A 12025-nucleotide genomic window follows, 5' to 3' on the forward strand; every position below is an offset into this window, starting at 1 on the left:
TAACTTTTCCTTCACAGGGAACAGAAGGAGCAGAGTAGTATCTTTAAACCTGAATTTTTAAAGGTCATTTGAAAGAAGTAGACACTGCCTCATGGACTGAGATTTACAAATCCTGAGAAGACTGTTACCCTATCATGAAATTGCCTGACATTAAAGAAAGTATTACTTGGTTATGGTTTTTACATATGTAATTTTTCTGAACTGTAATAATTTTATTCTTCTCCACCGCTCTCCTTTTTCTGTTAATAGTTGGACAGAGAGAGTCTGAAGATGTGAGTGAAAGAGCCTCAGATAAAGCGACGGCTGCTGGCTCCGTGGTTGTTCAAGACATGGCAAAGGATGGGCAGGAGGAAATGCCTGAAATCATCGACCAGATTCCTTCTTCAGAAAGCAATTTAGAAGAGCTGATACAACCTACTGAGTCCCAGGCTAATGATGTTGGATTTAAGAAGGTGTTTAAGTTTGTTGGCTTTAAATTCACTGTAAAAAAGGATAAGACCGAGAAGTCTGACACTGTGCAGCTACTCACTGTCAAAAAAGATGAAGGTGAAGGAGTGGGAGCAGCAGACGGGGCTGGTGACCACCAGGAGCCCAGCCAGGAGACCGGAGAAGCAACAGCCAAAGAAAGTGAACTAAAACAATCCACAGAGAAACCCCAAGAAACCCTTACGCGTGAGCAAAGCAACACGGAGATTTCTCTTCAGGCTGAGTCTGGTCAAGCAGCAGAGGAACACCAGGAGGAAGGGGAAGAAAAACAGAAAGAACCTACCAAACCTCCAGACTCTCCAACTAGTCCGGTGGCCAGTGAAACAGCGTCACCCTTCAAAAAATTCTTCACTCAAGGGTGGGCTGGCTGGAGAAAAAAGACCAGTTTCAGGAAGCCTAAGGAGGAGAAGCTGGAGGCTTCAGAGAAGAAAAAGGACCCAGAGCCAGAAAAAGTAGACACGCAAGAACAGGAAAAGACAGACGCCGCCTCTGAGAAAGTGGATGCTCCTGAGCAAGCGCACCCACAGGAGATCACCGGGAGTGTTAACGCTGCCAGACTGTCAGTGGAATATGAAAAAGTCGAGCTGCCCTCTGAAGATCAAGCGCTGGGACCCCCCAAAGAGAAACCCGCCCCCTTAGCAACAGAAGTGTTTGATGATAAAGTAGAGATTGTTGCCGACGTCCACGTTAGCATGCCAGAGACCAAGACAGAAGAGGAGAAGGCGGAGGGAGAAGAAACAGTAGAGCCCTTGCCGGCTGAAAAGGGGGTGGAGACACAGGCCGAGCTCGAGAAAGCCGAACCTGCTGAGGAGCTGGGGAAGATGAACGAAGTGTGCGCCCCTGGAGGGGACCACGCCCAGCCAACCGACCTGAGCCCCGAGGAGAAAGCGCCCTCTGCACACCCCGAGGGCGTCGTGAGTGAGGTGGACATGCTGTCCTCACAAGAGAGAATGAAAGTGCAAGGAAGCCCTTTAAAGAAACTTTTTACTAGCACTGGCTTAAAAAAGCTTTCTGGAAAGAAACAGAAAGGGAAAAGGGAAGGAGGGGATGAAGAGTCGGGGGAGCACCATCAAGCTGCAGCAGAGTCTCCAGATAGTACAGATGAACAGAAGGGCGAGAGCTCTGCTTCGTCCCCTGAGGAACCAGAGGAGATTACGTGTCTAGAGAAAGGCATCGCGGACGCACACCAGGAGGGGGAAGCCGAGGAAGGAACTATTTCTGATGGGGAGAAGAAGAGAGAAGGTGTTACTCCCTGGGCATCTTTCAAAAAGATGGTGACGCCCAAGAAACGGGTCAGAAGGCTTTCTGAAAGTGATAAAGAAGATGAATTGGATAAAGTCAAGAGTGCCACCTTGTCTTCCACGGAGAGTGCGGCCTCTGAGATGCAGGAGGAAACCAAAGGAAATGGAGAAGAGCAGAAGCCAGAAGAACCCAAGCGCAAAGTTGATACTTCAGTATCTTGGGAAGCTTTAATTTGTGTGGGGTCATCCAAGAAAAGAGCAAGAAAAGCATCATCATCTGATGATGAAGGGGAACTGAAAACAATGGGAGGAGACAGCCAGAAACCAGATGATGCAGGAAGAGACAAAGACACAGGACCAGACACTGCCCTTGCCAGTTCCCAGGAACATGATCAAGGGCCAGGAAGCTCCTCACCTGAGCAAGCTGGAAGCCCCACCGAAGGGGAGGGAGTTTCCACCTGGGAGTCCTTTAAAAGATTAGTCACTCCAAGAAAAAAATCCAAGTCCAAACTGGAAGAGAAAAGTGAAGACTCTGTACCTGGGTCTGGTATAGAACATTCAGCGTCAGATGTTGAGCCTGGAAAAGAGGAGTCTTGGGTCTCCATTAAGAAATTTATTCCCGGACGAAGGAAGAAAAGGTCAGATGGGAAAGCAGAACAAGCCACTGTTGAAGATGCAGGGCCAGCAGAGGTCAACGAAGATGATTCTGATGTCCCGGCCGTGGTACCTCTGTCCGAGTATGATGCAGTGGAACGGGAGAAAACCGAAGCACAGCAAGCCCAAAAAAGTGAGGAGAAGCCTGAGCAGAAGGTAGCTGTTTCTGTGTCAGAGGAGCTCAGTACGAATCTTGCTCATGGGGTGACGGTGACTGTCCTTGACGGGGCAAGGGCTGTTTCCAGTGTTGAAGAGAGGTCGCCATCTTGGATATCTGCTTCGGTGACAGAACCTCTTGAAGAAACAGAAGATGAAGCCAAACCCCTAACTGGGGAGGTATTTGAAGAAGTCCTTGCAGAGGAAACCTCCATTGTTACCAAAACTCTGCCAGAGGGTCAAGAGGCCATTGATGACACAGTCGTGAGTGAGGCGGACTTAACTTGGGAAGCCACGACAGCTGCAGAAGGTGCAGAGGCATTTTGTGCTGAAGAAGCAGCAGAAGCATCTGGTGCTGAAGAGACCGCTGACATGGTTTCAGCTGTTTCTCAGCTCACTGACTCTCCAGCAGACACCACAGAGGAAGCAACACCCGTTCAGGAGGTGGAAGGCGGTGTACCAGACCTGGAAGACCAAGAGAGGCGGACTCAAGAGGTCCTGCAGGCAGTTGCGGAAAAAGTTCGAGAAGAATCACTGCTGCCAGAAGACACGATTCAGACAGTGCGGGAAGTAGAAGCCAAAATACCAGAGAAGGTGGAAGAAGTGGAAGAGGATTCTCAAGGGCTAGACCTGAAGAAAGAGACAGATGGAGTGTTGGAAGTACGTGCACAAGAAGCTAAAGCTGAGACTTTGACACAAGGGGAAGTAGTCCTACAGGCCACCCCAGAAAGCTTTGAGAAAGTTCCTCCAGTCACAGACAGTGTAGAGTCCAGTGAGCTTAGAACCACTTGTCAAGCTGAAACCTTGGTTGGGGTAAAATCAGAATTGATCCTGGAACAGGCTATTGCTCCTGACTCAGCTGAAACCCTTACAGACAATGAAACCAACAGAAGCACCCCAGTAGCAGATCTTGAAGCTCTCCATGTAACACAGCAAGAGCAGATCCCGGAGAGGCGCGAAGATACTGAGGTTGCTTCAGGTACACCGTCCCAGGTCCCAGAAGCAGAGGCAGTTCCTGCCCCTGAACAGGTGTCTCCAGCACCTGCTAGTTTTCCATCCCAAGAAGAAAATAAAGGACATTCAGAAATGGAAGAGGTTCTAGAACATCCGGGCAAAGAGATACCAGTGGAAACTGTACCCATTCTTTCAAAGACGGACACGATTCAAGAGGAAGGCCAATTCACCGACAGGGAGAGCCAAGAGAAACCGCTTCTCGAAGGCCCCGATGTGTCTGCAGACCCCGAAACAACCAGCAGTCAGGAAGCGACAAGTGAAGTTGCCCTGAAAGAGGAAGCTACTAGAGAACCTGAATTTCAAAAGGATGACGGTATTGAAGTCCAGAGCCCTACGCCATCTCCAGAGCCAGTGGAGAGAGAGATGGAAGCTCAAGGAGAGAGGGAGGAAATGGAAGCAAAGCCAACTCAAGCCACCGAAGAGGAACTTGAGCAAAAACCAGCTGTGACCACATCTGATGAGCTTAGTAAGCAGCTGGTGCAGACAGAGAGTGTGGCCGTCATCGGCGGGGAAAAGGAGGTTACCGCTTGGGAAGAAAGTTCTCCCCAGCTAGTGCAGGAGGAAGCAGTGTGCACGGAAGTTCAAGTCCAGAGCTCGGAGGCGCCCTTTACTCTAACGGCTGCAGCAGTGGAGGAGAAGGTCTTAGGACAAACTGTCGAGATTTTAGAAACCGCTGAAACACTGGAATCTGCAGATGCGCAGTCCGTTCCAGAAGAAGAATCCTCTGAAAAAGATGAAGAAGCCTTGACTGCCCGGCCAGGGGACGTCGAGGTGCCCACGGGGACTGAGGCTCAGCCAGAGTCCATCCCGGTGACTGTAGCGGCTGCTCCTGATGGAGGCGTCAGTGCTGATCTGGAAGGAGATGAAACCACCCCCCAGAGCCCGTCCTCACATGAAGAGGACGGGCCGGCCGCGTGTCAGGAAGTCCAGGGGAGCGAAACAAGAAAGGAAGATTTAGAGCCTGAAAACGAGATTTCGAAACTTGAGACTGAGGGCAGTAAACTTGTACAGAATGTGATCCAGACAGTTGTTGGCCAGTTACTAAGCACGGAAGAAGCAGCCGCTGATTTCCAGACACAGGCTCAGCCGATGATCTCGGACACCCAGGAGGTGAGAGCGCACACCGAGACTGAAGAAGAGCTTCAGGCTCAAGATGGAACACGAGCCAAAGAAGAATCCACACTAACCACCATGGAACAGACCCATTCTGACATTTCCGAAGCTGTGAGTGAAGCTTCAGCAAAGGTCACAAGTGTTGAGGTAGAACGTTCCAGCCTAAATGACCAGCAGCTTGAAGAGGCAGTTCTCCCATCTGAGGAACAGGAACAAACAACCGGGACCGAGTCTGTTTTAGAAGATGGTGAACGTGCCGGGTTAGAAGAAAGGATAGAGGAGTCCCCCTCTGAATCCCAAGAAGATGAAAAAGGTGATGCTGTTGATGAGCCTGAGAACAAGCACTCAGCCCTGGAAGATGCTGGGGCCCCAGGAGGCTTAAGCAAAGAGTCCCCGGACACAGATGGACCAACACCGAAAGAGAAGGAAGGTGGCCAGGAAGTAGAATTTCAGGAAGGAAAAGTCCACAGCGAGTCAGAAGAAGAGATCAAAACCCAAACACAGGACGACGCTCAGAAACAGGAGGGAGAACCGGCAAAATCAGAACCCACAGGATCCTAAAACATCACGTAAGCAAGCTTCCTTTTCTCCTAAAACAATCTTTTCCTCTTTCTTGCCATGTGATGGCAAATTTGTCATTAGGGAAGCAGGAATTTGAATCATTATGACTTTATGCAGAACGTTTAGTTGGGGAAAGAATAATCAAGATCTAGCTTCCTTTTTTTTCCTCACTGACCTGTCATTCAGTCTTAACCGGTGTCATGAAAACAATGAGCTCCTTTTACCCCTATGTGCCCGCTTTCAGAGAAAATGAAGGGGCATGTGCATGGGCACAAGGGTGCATGTGTGTGTTTGGCTTGAAGGCATAAGAAACATGTTGTACTCCCAGCACCATACTAGCCAGTTTATTGAATTTTTCTTAATAACCAGAAGTCCATAGTAAGTTGATATCCTCCTACAGCTTGAAATTTTAGTTGATAACTTTCTAGGAAAAAAAAATCCCTGCCCCCATCAGTAGTAATAGGCATTTAAAAATCTCCCAGGGCGTGTGATGGGCCCAAATGTTGGTGCTGCGGGGAGCCACAGGCCCCAAGTTGTGGGGTGGCCCAGCCTGAACTGCCGTGGGTCCCGATCCCCTCTCCCTCTCAGGGGCGGCATTCTGCTCTGAGGGCTTCCACTGCTCCTGGACTGAACGAGGGAGGAGGAGACACTTGATTGACTTTCGGTTCTTCCTTCCTCCTACAGGTCCAGCGCATGGGTTTGCAAGACCAGAGTGTGAAGATGAGCAGCGGTAGGAGGAGATGCACGGACGCTGCTGACGAGACTCGAGACCAGTGTTTTTCAGACTCACAACCGAAGAACAGGCCCCTTGACTGACCTCCTTTCTGGAGCACCCTGACAATCCTGAGGCTGCATCGGGAACTAGAGCCATTTAACACTTCCTCTTCGCAGGGCCACCCCCTTACTTTCCCTTGATACCATATTACGATGTTTCTGACTTAAGGTCCTAAATTCTTAACCCGGAACTGGAGTTGGCCAAACCTAGTTCTGCTTCTCAAACTGGAGTATCCTCCTTTATGTATTTATATGTATGTTTTAAGTAACCCTCCTTCTGTATCTATTGTATATTTTTTTTCTTAACGATTAAGGAAATGTGCAGTATGGTACATTCCTTTTGTATTGCACAGGACGTGGTGGGGCGTGCAGCCGTGGTCAAGCCTTGGGAAGCTCGAAGCCTCAGCTGTAACCTGTGAAAACAGCCTCCTAGAGACAACATTCCTGATCAGAAGCTATAGTTTGTACTTCAAAATCAACTAAGGAGTAGGGTCCGTGTTTCCTACCACTCTAAAATTGGTCACTTTCCCATTATGCACAGTGTGCTAAAAATAAAAAGCTTTTTTTTGGGTGGGGGGTGGGGACATACAGAATGTTCCATTGTTACTGTGAAATTTTTCTTTCTAGCCCAGTGGGGGTTGGAAGGGAGTTTTTTTTCAGTAGCGGATTAACTTTAAGCCTTTTCTTTGAATTGTTGAGGCTGTTTGGAGAGATGAATGTGCTTAAAGCCTGAGGCAAAGTAGTGAGAAATGTTTTTCGTCTTAACCAAGAAAACAATTGGCTGTTTCAAGGTTTTGATTCTACTCTTCTGTGCTGGACGACATTCACACGCAGCATGAAGTCAAGTCAGGTTCTTGACGAATGGTATTTGGACAGGTCCTGGATTGGGTCTGTGCCTCATTTATGCCCACTCTTTGAAGGACAGTGTTGCATTATGTTCATTTGGATAAACTGTGATTTGACAACTGATTTAAATAAAATATTTGCTTCACTTAGATTTGCTGGTTTTATTAGATAACTAGGAAGCCTGGGGCATGTTTCCTGAGTCCTAAAAGCAGATAAGGTAGAAGTTTCCAGTGTGGTCACTACATGGTGTCACCTGTGGATATCGGCTTGAGGTAATGTTCAGAGGAACTCCCAGCAGAGTGGCATCAGCGAAGATGACCCAGGAGCTTTTCAGACGGACAGGACTGATACAGTGCTACCGTCTGGTGGTGTCTTCTTGAAAAGGTCACTTTTCTTTTCTTTTGTGGTTTTTGGTTTTTAAACAACGAGAAATACCCAGAAAGGAATTTTTAAGAAGGCTTAATAGTAAAGGTGCCTTGTCCATCAGGTGATTTTGGAATTTTTTTTAAATGTCAAAATGATTTCTGATTTATGCCAGTATGTAAAAGACTTTGTCCGACTTTGGCCACGATCACCTATGTCGTGTCCCACTTTTTCGCACGTAGAAATAGCTTGGCCACAGAGGCATCTTAAATTGCACTCAAACTCCGAACTTCAGTTTGCAAACTGAAATTACGACTGCTAGTTAATGATTTTAAAGCATTCTAGATGTTCTAGAAAGACTAGTTTAGCAGACGGAAAACAGGCTGTTAGAATCAGAAAGTACTTGATCCTAGATCAACAAACCTGATGACCAAAAAAAGGGCCATATTAGAGAGACAGCTCAGATAACAGTGTATGGCCTCATAGTTGCTAAATGTTTAACATCCTGCTAGGAGTTAGTCTCCTATATAACAGTTATCTGAGCTTCATGATCATTAAACTTCAAAGTCCCCAAATTAAAAAAAAAAAAAGCCCTCTGATCTAAATATCTTTTGCCAACTTGAGACTCAAAAAAAAAAAAAAAACCCAAGTGCTGGTGTCAATTTTTAAAGATCGGCCAGGAGGCCCTGTAAATGAGGGCAACTTGTAAGGGGTTCCTGATAGGTCCAAACACTAACTTCGTCTCTGTGGCAAGAGGAAGCTTCGCTTTGAACCGATTAAAGATTCATGTAGTCTAGTGGTAAACGATTTTTTTTTTTTTTTTAAATCCCGTACCCCCACTCCGTTCTGTTTGTGTTTGCTGTTCTCGGACCACCTGTGGCCAAGCCGTTCTGGCCCTGGCAAGTGGTTTTCCAGCAATGACTGTGCTTTCCATACTCCTCTCCGGATGTGCTCCCGGTTACCTCTGTACGAGCTCTGTACCTGTCTGTTAAGCAACACTTTCATTAACCGGAGGAAATACTATTAACAGTAGCATGAGATAGAATTCTGTATTATAATTCTAAAGCTGCTGTTAATTTATGAAGTACATAATAACCAAATGTAAACTGCAGAATTTGGAGCAAGTGCCTATATTTTGCTATTTTTGGCATTACTGTGGATCCATGTACAATAGAACGCAATAGAACGCAAGACTTGTAAACTCTCACCACTTCTTGTAATGGAGGAATATAAAATGTTCCCCCTCAGGTTATTTTGCTAACGGTACACATGAGTTGCCTCTCTCTGTCACGAATCCTATGTTCCAGTATTTTCCTTTGGTGTTTGGAGCTACAAATAGTCAAGGGCTGGAAATGTTAGCTTTCAGTGTAAGCTTCAAACATAGCAGTTTCCTTTTACCCTGAGACAATATTTGATTACTAGTTCTGTTTGGGGGCAAATTTTCATTTATCTAAATAAAATGCAACCTAATTAAATGCCATGGATTTTCTTTCTGTAATTTCACCTTAATTCAGTTTTGATTGCTTTTCTCTACTGGTGTGATAGTCATCACACATTTAACTTCTTCTTTTAATTACTTACCCATCCTTTGCAACATTTTCCACAGAGCATCATGGGAATTTGGAATGTCCCTGGGACAGTGAACAATGCACAAAAAACTATCAGTGATTCTTAACCTTTTGGAGGCCAAGAGCCCTTTAATTAGAATCTCATTAAGCCTCTGGCTGACCTCAAACTCCCCAAAATGCAGTTTTTGGATAGTTACACAGACCTCCTCTGAAATCCCAACCAGTAACTAGAACCAGAGTTAGAAACCCTTCACCCAGCTCTATAAGGAAGGAAATGGACCCAGCCCCAGGAGTCCCAGATGGTGATAGGATGGAAGCTGAACACACAACCAGAGTCCTGTAACTTCAAGTCTATGTGACTGTTCATTTCTAATGTGATTCTGGAGATGGATCTGCTGCTGGACATCCTGGCATGATTCTTGTGTAAATGCAGATTTCTCCCCCCCACCAAATTCCTTACCATCTCCACTTGTGTCACTGGAAATGCTCGGGGAATCTGGGTCCTAGTTTTATGTATGAGAAAACTGAGATTTAAACCACCAGCTTTTAATGGGACGCCTGGGTGGCTCAGTTGGTTGGGTGTCTGCCTTGGGCTTGGGTCATGGTCCCAGGGTCCTGGGATCAAGCCCCATTTCAGGCTCTCTGCTCAACAGGGAGCCTGCTTCTCCCTCTCCCTGCCGCATCCCCTGCTTGTGCTCTTTCTCCCCCTCTGTCAAATAAATAAAATCTTTTAAAAAGAAAAAAAAAAAAAAAAAACCACCAGCTTTTAAGTCACTTGAGGGTTTTTGTTTTGTTTTTAACTTTGAAGGTTTTGGTTAAGGTGACCAGGACTTGGGGATGGCATGGTGGTGAAGATAGTCATGACTTTTTTTTAATGCTGTGACAGCTTAGAAATCAACCCTACTTTTTAGATCTCTATAAGTAAGACAGTGTTCCAGTGCCCTACCTCCAGTTACGAGTGAGGTGATCTCAAAACTTTGCATGTTCTTCCATTGCTTGTTGACACTGAAAATTTTAACACAAGTTTTACATTAACTTCTTAAGAGCAGCTTCAGCGGCTCCTAGGTGGCTTACTCCATTAAGCATCTCTCTTCGGCTCAGGTCATGATCCCAGGGTCCTGAGATCGAGCCCGCGTTGGGCTGGCTCCCTGCTCAGTGGGGAGTCTGCTTTTCCCTCTCCTTTTATCCCTCCCCACCCCGTTGCTCTTGCTCACTCTCTCTCGCTCTCAAATGAATAAATCTTAAAAAAGAGCAGCTTCACCATAACACTCATATTTGGAGACCAGAGATAGAGTAGCATTTCCTAAACAAAGGAAATAGGACTGAACATGCTATTTTCCCACGACAGGATATTGAGTACTAAAGCCTACCTCTAACTCAACCTTTTATTCTAATTCCAAATAACTTGGTATAATTAACTAGCACAGAGGCAATACTATAAATTAGGTTAATTTAAAAAACCACATTGTGCTTGATTCTACTCATCCCTGTTAGCTTCAGGAGCTCACCTGATACCTGGAAAAGCAGGTGGGGTTTCCTCTAGAACTTGAAACCTGAACATAACTTGTGTTCTTTTGGAAGACTTTATAGAAATAATATTGCAGAGTCGGCCAGTGGGCCATTTTAGGGAGTGAGATTTGCTATAAATCATTAAAATAACTTAGCAGGGAAGTGAAGCGATATCCTTGTGTGTTAGTGATTCCCAAAGAAGTGTTAGGGGTTGTGGTGCTGTTGTACTCTATTCCCTCGTAGTGGTTTTGGTTTCAGTGGTAAGGAAGGGTGTTCCTGGAATTTAAATGTGTTGAGGCCCTGGGGCCTTGTCATCCTGCAAGGCCCGGGACAGCCCTTCATAAGAAAGGAGTTTCTACCTAAAATGTCATGCATCTCAGGGGTGCCTGGGTGGCTCAGTTGGTTAAGCTTCTGCCTTTGACTCAGGCCATGATCTGGAGGTCCTGGGATGGATCCTCACCCCATGTCAGGCTCCCTGCTCGGGGAATCTGCTTCTCCACCTACCCCTCCCACCACTTGCGCGCGCTCTCAAATAAATCTTCAAAAAAAAAAAAAAAAAAGTAATGCATCTGGAGAATTGCTTCCAGCTTCTAGAGATTGAAGACTGGAGGTTGGGAGGAGGACCAGCAAACGTGAGTATAATAATCCAGGCAGGAGTTGATCATGGCCGACCTTAAAGTAGTGGCCGTTTGGCTGGCGAGCTGTGCATGAGATCTAGAGATTTGGGAGGGTAGAATCAACAGGGCATGGCACCTCATTATCTGCCATGGGAACTATGTGGGGTGAAGAAGGAAGTTTCTGGGTTACCAGCCTGCATATGGAGCCGAGCCCTGTCATGGGTGGGGCCAGGGGATAATCATCAGTTTGGGAAATGTTCAATTAGAGAGGCCCATGAGCTCTCCAAGGGCAAATGCAGGATCAGCAGCTGGATATGTGGGTCTCAAAAGAGTTGAGACCAACGGAACAGCAATGGCTCTTCTGTTCTATGTCCTGGGAGACCCAGAGAGGGGAAATAACCTACAGGGATCCTGGCAATATGTCTTAAAATCTCACACACAAACTTCGGTCGGGTGACTGAGAGAGAGGAGGCTTTAGCTCCTTACACTTCAGCAGTGTCATTTCAGAACTTACCACTACGTGCTTCACAAGATTTTCCTGTTGGGAACGTGCTTTAGGAACTAGAAAGCAAAATGCACCACGGTGCATTCACATTAGTAATTAGAAGAGAAAGAGAAATTTAAATAAAACTGTCACCCGAGCCAACGTCATGACTGCTGGTGACCACCTCTCCTTGAAGGTTTTGGTAGATTCAGAATAATGACACTGATATTCCTAAAACGTTATGAAGATACACCTTATTCAGACGTGCTCTTTTTTAGACATGAAACATCCACTCTGTGTCATCTGCATTTCTTTTCTTTCCTCCCTGTTGCCTGTTCAGCTTCTGTGGCCTGCTGCACCTCTCCCCGGGGAGACCTGACAGGAGAGACACGCTACCTGGGGTGGTGGGCCTGTGGGAGGGAGCAAGCCTGCAGTGTCCTGGGTCAGTCCCAGGTTCCTCTGGACGCTGTATCATGCAGCCTCCCGGTTCTCTCCCACATTTGTCTACTTATGGGCGTCACTACCTAACTGCAAAGATGAGATTCTTGAGTTCCTTTTCTTTGGCTGACAAAAAAAATTACAGAAATACATTGAAACGCCTCACAGCTAGGAAGGGTTTCCCAGGTAATGTGATGGTAG

The 12025-nt window shown here is 46.5% G+C and overlaps 2 protein-coding genes across 5 annotated transcripts in view; both read left to right on the forward strand.

Moving 5' to 3' along the window:
- The window catches only part of AKAP12 (A-kinase anchoring protein 12), an 87210-nt gene extending 78527 nt beyond the window's left edge, over window positions 1–8683 (forward strand). For all 3 annotated transcript variants that reach the window (XM_006735408.3, XM_081829151.1, XM_031030309.2), the window contains 2 exons: window positions 250–5233; window positions 5910–8683. In XM_006735408.3, the coding sequence (XP_006735471.2) occupies window positions 250–5225 (4976 nt within the window). In that variant the 3' untranslated portion in view covers window positions 5226–5233; window positions 5910–8683. The remainder of the gene's footprint in view (window positions 1–249; window positions 5234–5909) is intronic.
- Window positions 1–12025, forward strand: part of LOC102735769 (monofunctional C1-tetrahydrofolate synthase, mitochondrial) — a 560423-nt gene that overhangs the window by 376202 nt on the left and 172196 nt on the right. The window lies entirely within an intron of this gene.

Source organism: Leptonychotes weddellii, chromosome 8 (assembly GCF_054177405.1).
Source record: "Leptonychotes weddellii isolate Sample4059 chromosome 8, ASM5417740v2, whole genome shotgun sequence".
NCBI lineage: Eukaryota > Metazoa > Chordata > Mammalia > Carnivora > Phocidae > Leptonychotes > Leptonychotes weddellii.